This window comes from Grus americana, chromosome 2 (assembly GCF_028858705.1).
Source record: "Grus americana isolate bGruAme1 chromosome 2, bGruAme1.mat, whole genome shotgun sequence".
In the NCBI taxonomy this organism is placed as follows: domain Eukaryota; kingdom Metazoa; phylum Chordata; class Aves; order Gruiformes; family Gruidae; genus Grus; species Grus americana.
Window position 1 is genome coordinate 167,659,579 of NC_072853.1, and position 19,265 is coordinate 167,678,843.

Consider the following 19,265-nt stretch of genomic DNA (forward strand, 5'->3'; position numbering starts at 1 on the left):
GAGGTTGGGAAGGCAGGATCAGGTGGGCTATCTCACTGCAGACAGTTCATTTCACCTGGCTATACAAGATAGATGGCTGTGGTTTGGTGGAACTTTGCAATGTGTGACCAGAGAGAATGAGGGAAAGGAAGTGCCTTGAGGCCGTGCAGTGCCTGAGAGCACCACAGAGCATGACCTAGAGAGGATGCGTGCTGCATGACTTGATGGGAAGTCGTTTCACCAACCCCAAAACTGGCTCAGCCACATCAGAGGGGCCTCATCCTGCCCAGCACCCTCCAGGAGCAACCACAACTGGCTCAGCCATATGAAGGAAAGGCCTTCAGAGCATTCTTCTGCAGACCCTGTTGGCAGGGGAAGGGAACAAGTTGGGTGCTCCTCAGGGAGACGGCAGATGCAAGAGGCACAGGAAAGCTGTAAGAGACAGGAAGAAAGAGGAGGGATCAGATCCATCACACACCTTCCCTGCCATTGTCTCATCCCAGCAGGGCATGGGATGGAGTGGGCAGAGGGCAACATTCAAGAACACCAGCTTTGAAACTGATGTTCCCTATTCTTGGTACTAGACTGTGAGTTTTACAATATTTTGCTGATAATCCCTGCCCCTGGAATCATAGATATTGAGGTTTTGTTCTTCTGGTTTTCCTTTAGCTTTTTATCAGCTTTTCTTTTTTTCAGTGCACATGTGTCAACAGTTGAAACAGTGGAGGATCACATAAGTCAAATGAAATGACACTGGTTCAAGTATGACGCCTTTTAAAGCAGGGCCTCATGGTGTGACAAGGCCAGATTTTTGCAGGGTGGATTGCCTCTTCCAACAGGTCATTGGATGACCAGTGATGGTCAGTCTGTCTTCAGGGTGCATTTATAAGAGATATTAGGTAGAGCTCCTGCTGTAGCAGAATGGTCTAGTAAGTAGTCCACTGTCTTGAGACTATGGAGGTCCATGTTGTGTCCATGGCTTGGCCATGCATGACCTCTGTGGTCTTCTGTGAATTATTTAAATTCCCATCCATCTCAGCTCCGAAAAGAGGGTTCTTAGACCATAGAGGTGGTTTTTTCAGCTGGCAGATGACTCAATATTTTGTTACATGGAGGACCTTTCCTGATTCAGCATTGCGGTTTCCACCGAGCTGGGACCTCCCTCGTGCTAGGAGATGAGTGAGACCTGGAATTGCCTTTAGAGCTTTTTTTTTTTTTTTTCCTCCTGGGTAAATCCAGGTCTCACCATTCCTGAGGAACTAGCAAGCATGAGCTGCCCTCCCAAGGGCTGCTCTGTGCAGTCTTTTGGAGAACCTCAACCTTTTGCTCCTGAGGCTTTCCCCAAGGACCTATGCACCCCATCCAAAAAAATCACCTTCCCTGAAGGCTCCCCGTTGTGACACTGGGTAAGATTTGTGGCACCTACGTCTGCAAGCAAGCACACCAGCGTGCATGCATGCATGCATGCATGTGTATGTCTTGGCAGTTCTGACTCAATATCCTTTCAAAAAGAGGCCCTGTGGTCAATCAGAGGAATTAACCACAGCCTCTGAAAATGTCCTGCCAGCCAAGCAGCAGGCCCTTCCCAAGGCCATTGCTGTTACAACGGTGTCGTTGTCCGATAGGAGCGTGGATCTTTCCGGTTAAATTTCTGAATGGGGCTCAGGGACGCTTTTGTTCAGCTGAGCATAGTAACGCCTCACAACTGCCAAATTACCAAGAATCCTAAACTTGGAATAAGATTTTAATTTTTTTTTTTTTTTTTTTTTTTCACCATGGAGGCAAATGTTTTCCAGTTCAAAGAGGATTCCAACTTGGCAGCAGGAAAAGTGCACCAGTCTTTGAAGGGAAGGAGCCTTTTTTTTTTTCCCCTAAAGCTCTTGAATCTGCTCACATTGGCTTTTTAGTGCCTGCTGCCTCCACAGATAGATATATATATATATAAAAATACGCACATACACACACAGTAGATTAATATTGGCAAGCGCACCACTCTACCAATGGAAACCACATAGAAACATTCGCATATCTGGGGATTCTGATGTAATAGGGCTGAGGTTTTGCATTCCAGGACAGCATTTCTAGCCTCAAATCAAAATCAGAGCTGTCATTCAGAGCCCAGCGTTACTAATGTTATTGCAACCCAGCGGGTGGGGTGAGGGAAAGGCGGGAGGCAGGGGAGGAGGGAGCGAGGAGAAAGATGCTGAATTGGTTGGTTTCTTCGGGGTTTATTTCTAATTTCAGACGATGAAAGGCGGTACAAGCTAGGATGGTGGCGGGCGTTTTAACCCTTTTCAGGCAGATATTCAGTAATTCCTGAGTTAAGCTGCACGCCCCCAGCACAGGATGAAGAAAAACATGTCGATTTTTAATGGAAAGCTCAGGGTTTCTAAACCCAACTCTAATATTTAGAGGGCCAAGAGAACTAAAACCTCCTACAGGATTAATTACTATGAGCTCTCCTGTGACAGGGCCTTTTCCAATGGGACTTTGGCAAGCTAAAGTTGTGTCTGGATCAGATAACCACAGTCATAAGCTGCTTTTGATTTTAAAAAAAGAAAAATAAATGCAGGTGATTTCTTCTCATATCCCGCAGCCAAAGTATATCCTCCCCATGTTTTCTGCGGTGGGTTGACACTCCACCAGCCTGGACATCAGTCATTCAGCAATGGTATGGCATAGCTTTATGGCTAAATTTTACAGTTCCAGCAAAAATCCCAGGTCAGCGAGCATTTTGTTCAAGTGAAAGTTGCCAAGTGATCTCTGGATTTGGCTGAGAGTTTGTAAAGCGCTTTGGGTTCCTTTTGATGAAAATGCTGCAAAACTCCCAGGCATGGGATTAACCCAACTCCATCACTATTCCCTTGAAAAAATCCCAGCTCCCCCTAGTCATTAGGAAAGATGAATACCACTTTCCAAGCTGTCCTTATGTAAAAAACAAAATACATTGAGTGTGATTGCTAAAGGTTTCCCAGACCCAGAGCTGTACACCCCCGGCAGGTATGATAGCCTGAATCTCTGTGCTGCTACCACGGTTGTGTTACGATGCAGTAGGACGCGTTCTAATGTGACGCTATTTTTTCCATCATTTGTACTGCAGGAGGTCTTTGATCGCCTCTATTTGATTTATACTGTTGGATACTCCATCTCTCTGGGATCCCTCACAGTTGCTGTCCTTATCCTGGGATACTTCAGGTAGGCGGCTCTGTTTCTACCTAAGCAAGTTGTCACTAGACTGGAAAAGCCCCGGGCTTTCCTAAAGGATAAAACTGGGATGGCATGTGCTTCTTCAGCAAGCCACAGGAGGTTGCATCTGTGCTTTGGGTTGTGTTAGTGTCACTTAGGTCAAACTTCTTGGGGGATGGTGGGTGGGATGTTTGAACTTCTTCCCCTTGTCTGCAATGGAGTTTTCTAGACCCTCTTTATAGCAAACGGGAAGAGGGACATCTCCAGGAAGAGGGTTGTCTCCCTTGGAAGACTGTCTAGGGTTTTCTATCCCTATAACCCCTTCGGATGACTGACTTAGATTTAGATGGCTAATTTTTAGATAGCTAAGGTTTCATAAGGGAAATTCCACTCTAAAGCCAAATATTCATGAAGGATAGACTAGTTGAAGGGGACCCCAGCCATGAAAAGTGCCGGAGTGACTCCTCCAATCTCCCCATGCCGCTGTTGTACCTAGGGATCCAAAAATGATTGTTCATCCTCCTAACTCTGATTTTCTGCCTTCCTCTCCACCACCCCTGCCAAGGGACGTAGGGTCCTAAATACCATTTTGAACCTCTGTCATCCATCCCTCAGACCTGGCTGTTGCATCTCCTTGGTGCTGTAGAGACCAGGGAAGGGGAGGGAAGGGGAAGGGAGGGGAGGGATGAAAGGTCTCGCTCACAGCTGGAAGTTTGTCCTTTGGGAAACCATAGCTGGTGAGCTGCAGGTGGAGCAGGGTGCTGAGCCCCAATCCCCTGAGCCCCAAATTCACCTCCCTTCAGTGGATGGCAATGACTTCTCCTAGCAGACAGCAGCATCCAGACAACAGCTGCAGAGGGAAATTCTCCACGCAGCAAACAGCCACATGGTGTCTGCAGACGAACTCAGCAGCTCCCATCATGCAAGCTCGAGCTAAGTCCCAGATATACCCCTGGGAATAAAATGTGCAGTCTTTGGCTCTAAAAGTGCTCAGACCTCTCCACAGTGCACAAACAGAGGTCAGGGGGGATTTGCTTGGATAGCAGAGCAACCCAGCGCCCAAATCTGTGGCACACACAAGCCAAGGTGGACCGCAGACACCTCCTGGAGGCAGTTGGCGTGATGTATCCCAGAACCCAACCCTGTTCTATGAAGGCCACCACCCTCCTGTCCTCTGAACCCTTCCCCCTGTTTCATTTCCCGTGGAGTACTGCCAATATTTATTGTTAAAATATTTTATGTCCCTGTATGCAAGAGTACTCCTAGTTTCAGGACACATGGTTTCTCCTTCATCATGTAGTCAGAGCACCTCACTTACAGCCCAGACTACATGGGTGACTGTGCTAGAGTATCTTTGTCCCAAGGATCAAAGCAGCAGCGGGAACCAAGCCAGATTTTATTCCAGATAACTCATAATCCAGAGATTCACCGAGTACATTTCAAATGCAGGGAACAAAGCCCATCTTCATTTATACCTAAGCAGTTCCGCTTGGCATAATTTTTATTATAATAGCGCAGGAAACAATTGTTATTACTATCACAATCTTCTCCAAAGGAGAAAAAAAACCACAGCTTTTATTTTTTATTCCTATTATTGGAGCTGGGGATTTAAGGTCGTATAAATCCATTCATAAATTCATGCATGGCTAGCCAACAGAGCTATAGAGGACAGAAGGGGACCCCAAAAGGTCGGTTAGTTCCTTCTTCTCCCCAAAGGCGGGATCACCGTTTCTAAAACACACCTCGTAGATATGGGTCTAACCCATTCACTTCTTACAATCCAGCTTTTCCCCAAAAAGGATCTTAAAGCGCTTTACAATCAGCATTTGTGGGGCCGTTGCTGCTGTTGCTGGGGTGGAGCCCAGAAACTGCCCAACACGACCAAGTGAACGATAGTGTCTCTAAAGGCAAACAGAGGAAACAGCCCAGCACGCTATAGTTACTACTATAGTTGCTACTAAATTTGGAGTGGGCACAAAGATTAGCAGTTTACAAGGTTTTTAGTGGGCACAAGTTCTGCAGCCTTTGTAGTCCATTTCCTCTGCACAAAGTGCAAATAAACGTGAAGTCTTTAAATGCAGGGTTTGACTCTGAGAAGGGTAAATTTGTTGGCAGGATGGATTTACCAGTGAAAGGGACGCGCAGAGGATACACTCATTAGTATCAGTGAGCACTGTGCGTGTATCCTGCCTTCTGACTGCACGTCTTGGAAAATGACTGCATGGCTGATGCACACTCATTGCATGTGCACTGAACACCGGGGCTGTGCTCACCATGCACACACCGCACACAGGGATGCGCGCACACTGCACAGCTGCTGTTGGCTCACTGCACGCGCTGCACACCAGATGTACATTTCCTGAATGTACACTGCACACTGGATGCACGCTCACTGCACACACCCTGCACATTGGCTGCACACCCACTGCATTCATCCTGATGTTCACCAGATGTGCAGACACTGCGCATGTACTTCATACTGAATGCACCTCTCACTGCCTCCAGATGCACGTGCACTGCACACACAGTGTCCTGCGCGTGCAAGCTGGTTCCATATGTACTGCACACACACTGCATGCACACTGCACTCCAGATTTGCACACACTGAGCATGAACTGCTTATCGCATACCCTCCTCCGGCTCCATGTGCACTGCACACACACCATCCTCCAGACATAGACTCACTGCACACACTGCTCACTTCATGCGTGCTCACTACGTGTGCCCAGAACAGGCAAAAATACATCCCTATTTCTTTCCAAGATTTCCCAGTCAGAAATAAAGGAGCTTAAATGAGTACAGCACCAATGCAAAGTCAGCAGGGGTGCTGTGACCGAACCCCTGGAGTAGGTACTAATTCATCTACCAAACCCACGGGTGAGCCATGAGCGCAGGGCAGCAGTGGCACTAGCACTGCTTCCCCGTGGTGGCACAGTGCTGACGGGGCTCTTCGGAAGCAGAGGTGACCCTGAGTCTGTCCGACAGATGGGCTAAACGACTCCAATCCTTCTCTGTCTCCTCCTCCAGGCGTTTGCACTGCACTAGAAACTACATCCACATGCACCTGTTTGTCTCCTTCATGCTGAGAGCCGTGAGCATCTTCGTGAAGGACGCGGTCTTGTACTCTGGGTCAGCTTTGGAGGAGATGGAACGGATCTCAGAGGAAGACTTGAAATCCATTACTGAAGCACCTCCAGCGGATAAATCACAGTTTGTGAGTATCACCACAGCAGCCGGCCCCTCCAGGCTTCATGCCTCTGTCCTCTCTGTTCAACACCTCACTTCTTTCGGTGGGATTTTCCACCCTACTGAGGGACACCAGCTCCCCCCGCTTTCTTCACCCTCCACAGCCTCTCCCCATCCCTTCCCATTACCTCTCAATCCACTTGCCCAGAGGGACTGTCCAACCCCAGAGCTAAGGAAGAGCTGTTCCCCATGCAGTCAGAGCTAAAGTCAAGTTTAAGGTTTTGGTTCCCACCTACAACTACTATTTTCAGCACTCCCCTGATGCCCCCTAAAGCGTATGGCTCTGGGAAGTCCCCTGGCTATCCCAGCGCGAGGCACATCAGTGCTTGCATTTCACAGCGTGTACTTCTCCCACCACAACGTGCGATTCGCTGATTTTCCACTTGGAGCTCCCCTCTGTATGACCCACGGAGGCATCGCTGTGCTGTAACATCTGTGCCATCAGACTGACACCCCAGATCTAGCAAAGCCATGGTTGAACGTGTCTCGGGAGGCTCTCGGCCCTGACTCCCAGAGCCAGAGCAGAGGTAGCTTGGGAGGAAGAAGGTCATCAGTAGACATCTCACCTCACTGTAATTTTGCAGCAAACGTAGCTGGTTGCTCCTTTTGCAATTTATCACTCGCATCTCTGAAAAAAAGACATTTTAGAAGAGACAATGGAGGGATTATGCATTATCATAAGAAAGGGTAGGGTTCATCTGCAAAAAAGCAGATGTCTACATTGATCTCATCATAGATTTCCCATAGTGGATCCTAGGTACGACAGCTCATCAGCCATGAATTATTGGATGCTGCAGAAACAGATAAGGTAGATTTTAGTATCTAAGATCAAGGGTTGCTTTCAATTCACACAGAAAATGTGAGCTAGCTCAAAGATCTTAGTGGAGTGTCTCTTGCAATGTGGCAAAAAACTTTCTGCCTGTGTATTCGTTCACCTTCTCAAGTCTTTCACAGCTTGTGCTACTTCCAGAGACCTGGCCACCAACACCTCTGCATAAAATCAGCACATACAAACTGTCCCACTGCATCTAAGTCACCTCAAATGGAAATTTGTTACTGTGTTTCCTTCCCATTTCAGACATCCATTTCGTTAATTTGGTGAGCCTCTGGCTGAGGCCCTCAGTACACTTCAGAACAGTCCCTTTTTGGAAAGAACACAAAATGTTTTAGTGCATTGTTTTCTATTTCTCCTTGGGCTGGACTCATTATAAGGAATAATTGTGATAATATATTGCTTTCTTTGAATATTAGCAATTTAATGGCATTTCCCATTCTGCTGAATTGAAAGGCAAACAAGAGATGAAGGCAACAATTAATGTATTTCTTTTGTTTCCAAGTGAAGTAGGACCTGTGCAATTATTGCCTGATGCTCCCTGTGTGGGGGTAGATGGTGATTTTTTGTAAATATAAAAATCCTTATTAAACTTGGATGTGGATTTTTTAATTGATCTTCTGTTTTAACTCACTTTGTCTGTAAAAGAAAATAGGTGTAAACGTGTCCATATTTTATATATCCATATATATGTATATAATATGTGCATATTCATTTTGATTGGCAAAGCATTAGTGTAAGAGCTGGGCCAGAATAAAAAATACTCCTTTTATTTACAAAGTACATATTATTGACATTTTCTGCAAGTCGCTTGTATTCCTCTCAAAGTAAGGGTAGCATGGAGAAGTGCTACTGCTGTGGGATGTGTTTGGTAGTCAGAAGTTTCCTGTGAAATCGGACTGTCCAGAGTCCTAGCATTTGCACATTGACAGGAGACGGCATTATGTGTCCCTTTCTACCAATTAACCCCGAGAGGCATCCTTACTTTGCAGCTTTTCTCTACTAGGGCTGAGAAACGTTGGAACAAGGATAGCTTGGCCCCACTCTGCCAGAAGAGTCTCAGTCAGGGTTTTCCCCTCAAGAAATCAAAGGATTTCGGGCCAGTGTGGACTGAGAGTTCAGCTGATACACCCATTTAAGAACAGTGTGTCCTGGAAGTCTCTACCAGGTCTCCCACCTTGCAGCTCAGGTCTGTTGAAAAAACAACTTCACATCATGGGTGAAATCCTCCAGTTTCTGTTTGCTCTTGGAGAACGAGTTGCCAAAGCCTACAGCAGCCATCTGGGGTGTCTTCTCACTCATTAAGGAAAGCGATGCAGCCCTGGAGGACCCTGTCTTGGACATCCGTGATGGGACAGGGTGACTGACCCTCAGCACGGTGCCTGTATCTCTCCACAAGCTGAGGAGGAAGTCATACTTCCAAGTGATGCGACTTGCACCAGGTCACCCAGACCGAGGTGACTTGGCCACAGCCCTTTGTCCTCTAACCGAGAAAAGAATCACAGGGAAAAGAAGAAACATAGCTGTCCTAGAAAGCATGTGAGCCCCTCATCACTGGGGTTGGGGAAGAGTAGGATCAGGTCAGCATCTCTCCACACGTGCCCTGTCCTACATCTCCCAATACACCTGCTATTGGAGGTGTCAGGCTGAGAAGAAGATTTCTTCTCAATTGTTCTTCTCTTCTGTTCTTGCACTGATCCTTCCCCCTTGTAAAAGCCCTGCAACAGAATTTTCTGATTATTTTTTTTTCCCCTTTCTCCACCTTGTTTTCCAGCCTCTCTTGGCAAATCATGGCTTTATGTAGAACAAGAATTTCACACCATGTTCCTCACATAACCGTGTCTTTCTGTGGTCATTGCAGGTGGGCTGTAAAGTAGCGGTTACCTTCTTCCTCTACTTCCTGGCAACCAATTACTACTGGATTCTGGTGGAAGGGCTCTATCTCCACAGCCTCATCTTCATGGCATTTTTCTCAGAGAAGAAATATCTTTGGGGATTCACATTATTTGGCTGGGGTAAGTCATGGCTGCCCCTTACAGCTGATGTGCAAGAAGCTTGTTGGAGGTAGTCTTTGAAGAAGATAGTGCATATACATAAATATAGCAGAGGGGACAGGGGCACGATGAGCATCAGAGACACAGTGACTCTTGCAAGGACAGGTTAGCTCTCTTGTGAAGCCTTCATCATTTCTAAATTGTGGTATGTACACTGTGGCACTTCCAGGATCTCTGGAAAATCAGCCCAGGCTTGGAGACACGGCACATCTTGCCATCCTTCCAGGGCAGCAGATGTGTGCATGTGACAGCTGATTTTAGTGCACCCTCTGAGTTACCCCCATCTCTGCCAAGTGCTTCCTGCTGAGCAACAGGCATTGGGCTGGAGGGGTGGAAAGTTGCGTGAGGCTGTGAGCATCTGCTTCCAATGGCAGACCTAAGCTCTGATTTCCTACCTCAGATCTCAGTTGCTTTAAAAAGCTCCTGCGGTTTCATGAGTGTTGGAGCACCAGTAGAAACCTGCAATTTGTGGGGAAGAGTATTTTTTTTTTTCCTTTTCTTTTAACTTGGGCATCTTTTCCTGGAGTAAGGAGAAAGGGGTGGGATGTGGGTGCAGGGAGGGCTCTCATTAGTGGAAGACGTTATGGGCACACACATTTCAGATGAGAATATGCTTTCTGTTCGCTTCTGGCATTAGCTTTGGCTTGCAAGGAGTTATGAGGTGCTGGTAGGCTGAGGACAATAAAACAACTGCTCACAGTTGTCTGAAGCATGCGGACTGTAAGGTAGAACAGGAAACATATTAGATGATCCTCAAGGACATAACTAAGAATAATGGGGTGTAGGTCTACAAAGGAGTTTATAGCAGGAAAAACCTGTTCAGAGGTGTCTATGGTTACCTCTAAACTGTATGGCTCAGGACCACTTCCCACTTTCCAGGTCCAAAATGCACCTGGCCACATCCTGACTGCATTTTAGGACAAGACTAATGTGTGCACCACACCATCCCCGTTCCAGCACATGCTTTCTTCTGGAAGAAAACCAGTGTCTCTAACAGTGGGGCTCTGAGCAAGCCAGATAGTGCAGATCTGAGTTATGGTGCGGGTTTTTTTTGCTTTGTGAGAGCCAGCAAGGGATTTGCTAGCCCAGGGCAGTCCAGCTCATGGGACTCTGTCCACCTTTCCTTCTTCCTCGCCGTGATTATGGGGAAAGGATCCACAAGCTCCTTGCTAACCACATGTTCAGCTGGTGTATGGGTCAGAAAATGCTTGTGCTGCCACATGATAAAGATGGGAGGTGTAAATATGAGTCTCAAAGTGGGCATCCATCTCTCAGGCAAAGTCTAGTCCCAGCCAGCTGGTAAGATTTGGGGAAAATAAATAGATAAAGAGAGATACTTTGGGCACAGGGCATTTCTTACCTCAGCTGCTGTGAGACAGAGAAGACTTTAGATGTCACCTCTCTTTTAAAACAAATGAACAAAAAACCCAAACCAAAAAGACTCCCAAACCCATACTCTTCCAAACCTGCAAGCTACATAAACTTTGCTTCTCAGAAAATGACATTAAACTTTACAGAGCAGACTTAAAGAAGCAATTCCCCAGAGCAAATTCTGGAAGAGAAGGACGCAGTTGAAAAATAATGCCATATGTTTAACAAGAAAAACCAACTTGATGCTGCTCATAATGCAGCCAAAGGAAAACAGTCTAACAGGCATGGGTTCCTCTCATTAATTCTTCCAACCACTGCCAGAGTATAATCATTTTATCAGAGCAACCACAAAGCTGAAGTCACACCTGTCACAACACCAATCATCTGTGTGCTTCCAAAAGTTTGAGGCTGCTCAATTTAAATTCCTCTGGAATGAGAACATAGGATCCCTCCAGTTGCATTTTGTTTTTGCTTTGTTTTGATTAGCATGATAATGTACACACACGCACCCGCACAGATGTATTGCATTGATAGCTTTTGGGCACTGGAAAGGGCAACCCAATCCAAGACCCACTGGAGTCAGTGGAAAAACTCCAGTTCCCTGCAGTGGGCACTGGATCCTGCCCATACCACAGCAATGAATGACAGGGAATCAGCGATAAATAATTATGACATTCCACATAGGTACAGAAAAGAGAAGTTTGCCCCAAAAGCTGGGATTTCTTTTTTTTCTTGCTTGTGTAACAATAAACAGCAGTGGATTTATCCTGCCTGGAAATTTCCAGGGTGGGGGTATGGAGCAAAATTAACCTTACAACATCTTATTTCCAGACTACTGAGGAAACCGGAGCGTATAGTTACTCTTTGATGTCAGACCCAAAGATTTCTGTCGAGTCTTTTCAATCCACATCCTCACTGGCACAAGGGAGCACCGCTCCGTGAAAGTCCGCAGCGCCCTTTTTGCAAGGGAGACACTGATGACAGAAAGGAACTTGTTCCTTGCCAGCACCCAACAAAAATAAATAAATAATGATATTATGGGCAACAATAAATTCCCCAGCAGACTTCAAGTTCCCTGCAGCTGTTTTATGAAGGAAGTCGAAGAAGCATGACCAATAGCTAGAAAGCCCAAGCTGATTCCATTGGCATTTTTCCTTCACACCATGTTAATTCCCCTCACCCCGGCTGGACTGCGCTGGCTTTCAGCTACGGTGCAAATGAGGATTGCAGGGAAACCTTGAAAAGACAAACAGGTCGATGTGTTACTATTAGACGTGCTCAGGTCTAAAAACTCATGTTGGTGAGCCCTGCGTGTTTATCTAAGCAGAAATCATCCTTGCCTGAAAGTATTTGTACCTAATGGGACAAGAGGCATAAGAGGATATTATTAGCCCCATTTAATATTAGGAAACTGTGACACAGAAGGACTGAAAAAACACAGTCATTGTTCCTCGGAGACATTTTCAAATAGCAGGGAACTGAGACCAGATTTCTCCAGACCTACATAAGGTCTTTATTCATAAGCTTTCTTCTCCTAGCAGTTGCTTTGCAGCCGCCTCTCTTACTCACCGCTTTGAGACGTGCATGAAAGCCATTTTTCTAACTGCTAGGAGACACATACACAAGAAAAGTGACAGAGGGGAGTAAGGTGGTTGGGGTGGCCACCAGACTTTGCCCAGCTTGAGGTTTGCACTTTTTCCAGCTGATGGGGAGATACCTGACTTTATAGCACCTGCATTGTACACACTGTGTGTATTGACTGGAAATGCACAGCGCATACAATGTGGATTCTGTAGAAGTCACTCACAGCATCACTGCCCGGTGGGGTTCATCCTGCGTCACACCGGTCATGCACGTGGAGTACATACGTGCAAGAGCGGGGGCATGCATGCATCCATCCACGCCTGCATCTGTCTGTGCTCACAGCCATCCAGGAGATCACAGGCTTTTTGGAGACTCACTTTCCTTTCCTTGGTGGGTTGGCCAGATGCCAGAAAGACATGGACCTGGTCAAGTGGGTCCAGAGGAGGACCACGAAGACGACTGGGGGCTAGAGCACCTCTCCTGTGAGGACAGGCTGAGGGAGTTGGGGATGTTCAGCCTGGAGAAGAGAATGTTCCAGGGAGACTTTACAGCAGCCTTCAGTAAAGATCAGGAGGGACTCTTCATCAGGGAGTGTAGCGATAGGATGAGGGGTAATGGTTTTAAACTGAAAGAGGGTAGATTAGATATTAGGAAGAAATTCTTCCCTGTGAGGGTGCTGAGGCCCTGGCCCAGGGTGCCCAGAGAAGCTGTGGCTGCCCCTGGCTCCCTGGCAGGGTTCAAGGCCAGGTTGGATGGGGCTTTGGGCAAGCTGGGCTAGTGGAGGTGTCCCTGCCCATGGCAGGGGGTGGCACTGGGTGGGCTGGGAGGTCCCTTCCCACCCAAACCGTTCCAGGATTCTATGATTCTATGATGCATCTAATCACTTGTGACTTTCCTGCTCACAGAGCTGCATCCTCTTGGGTATCTTCTGTCTGTGGATACCTTTAGATATCTAACTTTGAAGACATCAGTCCTGATTTTCTGGTTAGTGGCGCTCTCATCAATGGGCATTGTGAGCGCTCAGCAGGAGGGATTCTCAGTCTTGGGACATCACAGAACAGGACTTTCAAGTGGAAACACAAAAAAGTCATTCTCTGGAAGTAAAAGAGATGCTGGAGGCAAAGCTAAGCCTTCTGACTCTCCAAGTTGAAAGACTAGTTTACCAGAGCAGGAGGAAAAGCCTGGACCCTAGAAATTACCTGATGGCCCAAACACTCCATGTTACGTTGATGTAGAGAGAATGTTAAAAACAGGGCAGAGGAAAGGGAGGGGGAGGATTCGTACCACTTTTTGTAAATTTACAAACATTTACAATTGTTCACATTGCAAAAAAAGAACGATGCAAGAGAAGCAGAAGGACAAATGTAGCGATAAAACTGGTGCCAGGAATTCACTATGTGTGTTTTGCAGAAAATGTCAAGGATCCTTTTGCTAATCTTGCCTGAACGGAGTGAGGCAGCAGTGCACTGGGCACAATAAATCCACACATAGGGATTTGTTAGGTATAATTATTTTTCTCCTGTATATTTTATTGTTGCTAGGAACCTTGAACACAGTACAGGATTAGTATGAATGGGAACAGTGTCTTTTCTGAAGTACAGGACAAGCTAGGGAGGAACAAGTACATGACAAATGCATCTAAACCTCTGAAACATTCCGTCTTTCAAGCTTAGACCTTCACAATAGTGGGTGAACAGCCACCGTCTTGCAGGCAGACAGCAGGCATCTGAACTTCTCAACATGGCCAGTTTATCAGTTGATATAAACTGGAGTATCACCAATGATATCAGCAAAATTATACGCATTTAAACCTTTGATAGCTCAGCCAGCAGTTTGGAGCACGCACATATTTTTCATAGATAGGTGATTAACAGTGAGGAGAAATAGACGGTGCTTGTTGCAATAAATCATCACCTTCCCCAAGCCCTCAGCTTCAACACGCTCACGAGTTCCCAGTGCAATAGGTTAAGTATTTTCTTTCCAGTGCCAGCCATCGCAGGGGATTGTAAAGCAGGGTGCATTCCTTATAAATGTATCTTTGTAGGCAGTGCTGCTGCGCTGGTCCTGAGTGAGGCTCTGTGTTTAATTATTTATGCTTTCTTATATTGCCATGGCATTTGAAAGTTCCAACCAAGATAACGGCCCTGTTGTCCATGTGTGTATGAAACAGGCGTCCCTGCTCCACACCCCAGCTCAGGAAAGCGTCCGTGGTCAGGAAAGCCTTTAAGCACTCTAATGAGACTTAAGTGCATGCTGAAAGTTAAGCGTGTGCTTATGCATGCCAAGCCCCAATGAGCTTAGACTGTGAACAGCATATTTACAGTCATCGGTGATAAATGTCGCCTTTATTTATTTTTTAATATTTTTTTTTTCACCTGAAAGGGGCTATTCTTCTTGAATTTGTGGAAGCTACTGTGGATTTGATCCTGCCTTTTAAGGAAAGCCAGTAGGGGACTCAGTTGTACAAATAAAGTAGAACTGGACCCTAAAAAAAATAAATAGAAGATTGCATTTTGATATTGAGGATTCTTTTACCTTTTACAGGGAAAAGATGATGCCCAGTGTAACTGGGCTGAAATGAGGATGGTTCATTTGGGAATGAACCTTTGACTAGAGTATTTTGCAAGCATTCCCCAAAATTCTGGCATTTGTCTGCTTCAGGCAGCAAGTCTCTCACACTTAAAGAGTTTCTAATCCAACCAACCCTGTGCTTGGAGGCATGGTCTGAGCCTGACTCCACATCCACCTTTCCTTGATGTCAGGGAACAAATGTCTTGGGAAAGATGTGCTGCAGGAAACCCTTCTCTGCTTCAAACCCAATCACTTGGCTAGAGCAGGTATCGGTCACCCAAGTTCAAGCACTACGGGCTATGTCTCTATAAAGCAGTGCTAGAGGACAGGCATGGGAACTTGATGGTCTATCCTGCCAAGACCATGACCCATCTCAGGCCCAGACCTGAGCATCTCCCAAGCACAAACCAGGAGGTAGCTTAAACCTGGACCACTCCTGGCCAACAACTTAGGAAAGCTCCATTTTGAAAGCCAGGAGAGTTCAGTAGAGTGGACATGTCCAGACCATGACATTTGTCTTCTAGAAAATACTCCCTGCTACTATTTGGTTTACCATTTGGACTACAGAAGACATGTGAGACCAAGATCAGGCTTTCCTAGTCTAAATTATGCTTGAATATTTAAAAGCTACTTCTTCCACCTTCCTCAAACCCACCCTACCTGGGCTTATGGTAACGGAGCCCTCTAGTCCCCCTACTCACCTCATTTGACCTGTGGGTTTTTTTTGCAGGACTCCCTGCTGTATTTGTTACAGCGTGGGCCAGCGTGAGAGCCACTCTAGCTGACACAGAGTAAGTCTGATTTTCTTTTCCCCCTTTTACGTGTGATGCTTTTGTGGGGCTTTTGGCAACGGTGACTTTGTGGGTGAATCCAAAGGAAAAAAGGAACCAGGCAAAGCCAGAAGTAATTTCTGCTATGAAGTTGGCAAACTTTTGGCAGGGTGTGTGGCAGGGAAGGATAAGGTGGGTGCAACTTTCCTAGCTTTCCTTTAATTTTACAGAATTTGATAAATGTGAACACCTGCAGCTGTTATTCCTGGGGCTAGAAGAGACTGCTCAGAGCTAGGCAGGGACAGGACAGGGATCTTTAAAATCTTGAATGAATGGGAATGAAGTTGGGAGACAGCAGGTTCAGCACAGTCAAAGGATGCGGTTCGGACCTGATGAGGTGGTGAAGCTGCAACTCCTCACTGTGGATGCCAGCACGTCCTCAGGTTTAAAAAGCATTTGTACAAACTCGTGGAAGATAAATTCCTCCAGAAGTATTAAATATTAAAAATTAAGCCATCCTGAACTGCAGATTATTGGAAGAATATTCTAGAAAAATATCACTACCTGGTTGCTTGTTCCACATTAAATATCAGCTTCTGGCTACTGTCAGAAACAAGATACTGGATCAGCTGCTTCTTTGGTCCTACACATGCACCCTCTTACAGTATGCTGGATTAAGGATCCATAGCATCCAATCTTCAAACTCCAAAACAATCACATTTTTACCCCAGTAATGCACAGGCTTGACCACACAACAGGTTTCATCTGCCCACGATCTGCAGGCAATAGTGTGGGGGTCCCCAGGCAACTTTTCAAATTACTTTACCTGGGAGGACGCTGCTTTCCAAACGGGATTTCAGCTCCAGGCTTGGAAGGAGGGAGTAGCTCAGCTACTGGAGTGTGACGCATCTGCATTGGCACGGGCTCCTGCTCATAGAGCCTTTCAGTCAGCACCGGTGGTTTCTCTGCTCCTGCCTCTCGCTTTCCTTGAATAGCTGCCTGGGCAGCATTTGGCCCGTGAAATGAAAACTGCAGCTGCCATGTGGGGGCTGTCTGGCGCAGATAAAGAAAAGCCTGTGGCACTCCTCTCCCCGTGGTTGGAGAGAATTCAAACAGAGTAATTAACACTGAGTGACCTTATTCAATGGCTGTTGGAAATGCCTGGGAGGAAATAGTGTTCAGCCCCTTCTTGGCAGACGGAGGACCGTAGCCCAACATCCAACGCCACCAGCAGTTTGCCCTTCCAGTCTTCACTTGGATAAGGGCTGAAGATGAAAAGAAGATAAGGGCTTTCGTAGAGCATGGCTGGGTCTCACTGTGAGAGCAGGGCTGAAGGAAGCACAGGAATTGAGTATAGGACTGCAGTGTCGTCCCCATCACCATGTCTTCAGACAGCACCTGTCCCCATGCAAAGTTGTGCAGGTTTATTCCAAGGGGTAATATTAGGCCATTTCAGCCTCTCTTGTTTCCATGAAAGCTGGATTACTCTTAGTGTAGTTTTTTTTCTGGTAGGGAGGTGAAGAAGTGGAAAAGGGTAGGTTCCTGCCCAGAAGGGACAAGTCTTGATGACTGTAGAAAGAGCTGTTGCACCATCTGGAGAGCATAACTTTAAATGTGTTTAATAGCGGTTGCAGTTTTGAATAGTGTAACACCAGGAGAAGGGCTATTTCGAAGCCATGCAGACTGAAGGCAGGATTAGAGCTAGATCCTTCCACCACACCAGGCTTTGGAGGAACCCATCCTTCCAGGGTGGATTTATCCAACAAGATACTTGAGTCTGTTGCTCTTTTTAACCAGTGATTTCCTGACAGGATATCAATCTCTTCTCAGGTGTTGGGACTTGAGTGCTGGCAATTTAAAATGGATTATTCAGGTGCCCATCCTGGCAGCTATCGTGGTGAGTACTGGCTGATTGCAAGGGGTGGGAGGCAGTGCCTCTGGTCGGTGCAGGCTCGGTGTGAGGAGTTGAGCAGGCTGCCCTACTCCAATCACCTTGTTAACCCAGCTCCTGCCTTAATAGTGCGGAGTCTCTGTATATCCACTTTAAGGGCCTTATATTTGACCTGACTGTAAATTTGATAGCTGCATGTGGCAGAGGGGTTTATGAGCATCTTCAACTTTTGCTTAAGAGAGAAAAATGACACAGAGGTAAGACCCTAAAATCATTAATGAGACAAACATTCAAGCCAATATTTCCAACCCATGAGATATCAGGGGTCATAACATGTTCTCACCAGGCATCTCTAGTTCCATAGCTGGACCAAACTTTTTCCCTGGGTGTGCTTCAGTGTCGTCAGATTGTTTCAGACTCGTCTTTGATAAAAGCCTGGGATATCTCAAAGGTGGAGATGAAAGCTAAACCATCCCAGCTATGATTGGACATGATGTTAATCACTGATGGAAGGTCACTTCAGCCCCCACCCACTACCCAGAGGGGACAGAAAGGATATATAAGTGACATTATCCAGACACAGGGCCGAGCTCTCGCAAGCTGGAGATTGCGAGATGTGATTACCTGCACAAGGGGAATTCAGTGGGTGGTTATGTGTTTGCTTGAGCAGGGTCCTAATTAGCTAGAGAACCTGCTTTCACAGTTTTCATGAATTACCCTCTTTCCTCCTCCTTTCTCTATGGTTCTCCATTACTCCATCTTCTGATGGTTAGCTGAGTGCACGCAACAGAGCTTTTCCACTCCTGCACATCCTAGTCACTCTTTACATTCATCCAGGAGTAGCTGAGTGGAGTCAGTAAGAATCTCTCTATAGTCTTCAGAGGGTTTTGCATCGAGCTCTGTATATGTCCTTCTGACTCACAAATCAGGAGGCCTTGGAAGATGATCAGTGCGGGTGAGAAGAAAATCAGACCATCTGCATATAAACAGCAGGAAAGATTTTGAGGTGAATATGCTCATATGTGCAATTAGGTGAGCTGCTTTGGAGCTGGGGGGGCTTTTTTCTTCATCAGAATTTCCTTTCAGTGGAAATTCTCCACCTGGCTCTAGCAATTAGTTCTGCACCTTGGAAGAAACGACTCACCAAGCCCACATCGTGGTCATTGGAAACGAAATAGTAGGATGGAGAAGAAAGTTCAGATAGTTCAACTAGATGAATGCCAGCAACCCCATTGCATTTAATTTAAAGCCCAATTAGCAAAGGAGAAAGAGCTCAATTGAGGCTCATCCTTGTAAAAATAATGTTTCTCCATGAGGCTCTGCTGTGCTCGTACCCTGGCTATTTGCAAATGCAGCTATTTATCATGCAAAAATATTCTGTGGGTTGGTTCTGTTTAATTTCTGTGGGTTCATATTGTTCACTTGGCTGCCGTTTCAATTCCCACACTGACTGGTCATATGTTGCTGGACTAAGTTATGCATTTTCTGGATGTATTTGCAGAGAATTTGGAGGCTGAGGGGCTTACAATCCCTCCACTCTGCTGCTGACTTTGATGTTATACAGTTGTCTGGATTTCTTTTAAAATGTAGCACGTTTCAGGAACTCAGAGGAGTTTCCCTCCTGACTGTGATAAGGGTGGACATCTTCAGTTTAGCCAACAAATGCAGAACAAGATCCGACTTTTGAGTCTTTGAAGCTAGAAAAACTCATATGAGAAACAAAGCTTGCTTTTTTTTTTTTTCCTTTCAAATTGGTTTCCAATGAAAATGAATTACATGCC

General features: G+C 46.2%; 1 protein-coding gene across 4 annotated transcripts in view; it reads left to right on the top strand.

The window, feature by feature from the left end:
* Positions 1-19,265, top strand: part of PTH1R (parathyroid hormone 1 receptor) — a 127,629-nt gene that overhangs the window by 91,684 nt on the left and 16,680 nt on the right. For all 4 annotated transcript variants that reach the window (XR_008575751.1, XM_054815631.1, XM_054815633.1 and 1 more), the window contains 5 exons: positions 3,080-3,174; positions 6,193-6,379; positions 9,105-9,258; positions 15,554-15,614; positions 17,424-17,490. Coding sequence is in view for 3 of the 4 variants with exons in the window: in XM_054815631.1 (XP_054671606.1) it covers positions 3,080-3,174; positions 6,193-6,379; positions 9,105-9,258; positions 15,554-15,614; positions 17,424-17,490 (564 nt within the window). In the remaining variant the exon portion in view is untranslated. The remainder of the gene's footprint in view (positions 1-3,079; positions 3,175-6,192; positions 6,380-9,104; positions 9,259-15,553; positions 15,615-17,423; positions 17,491-19,265) is intronic.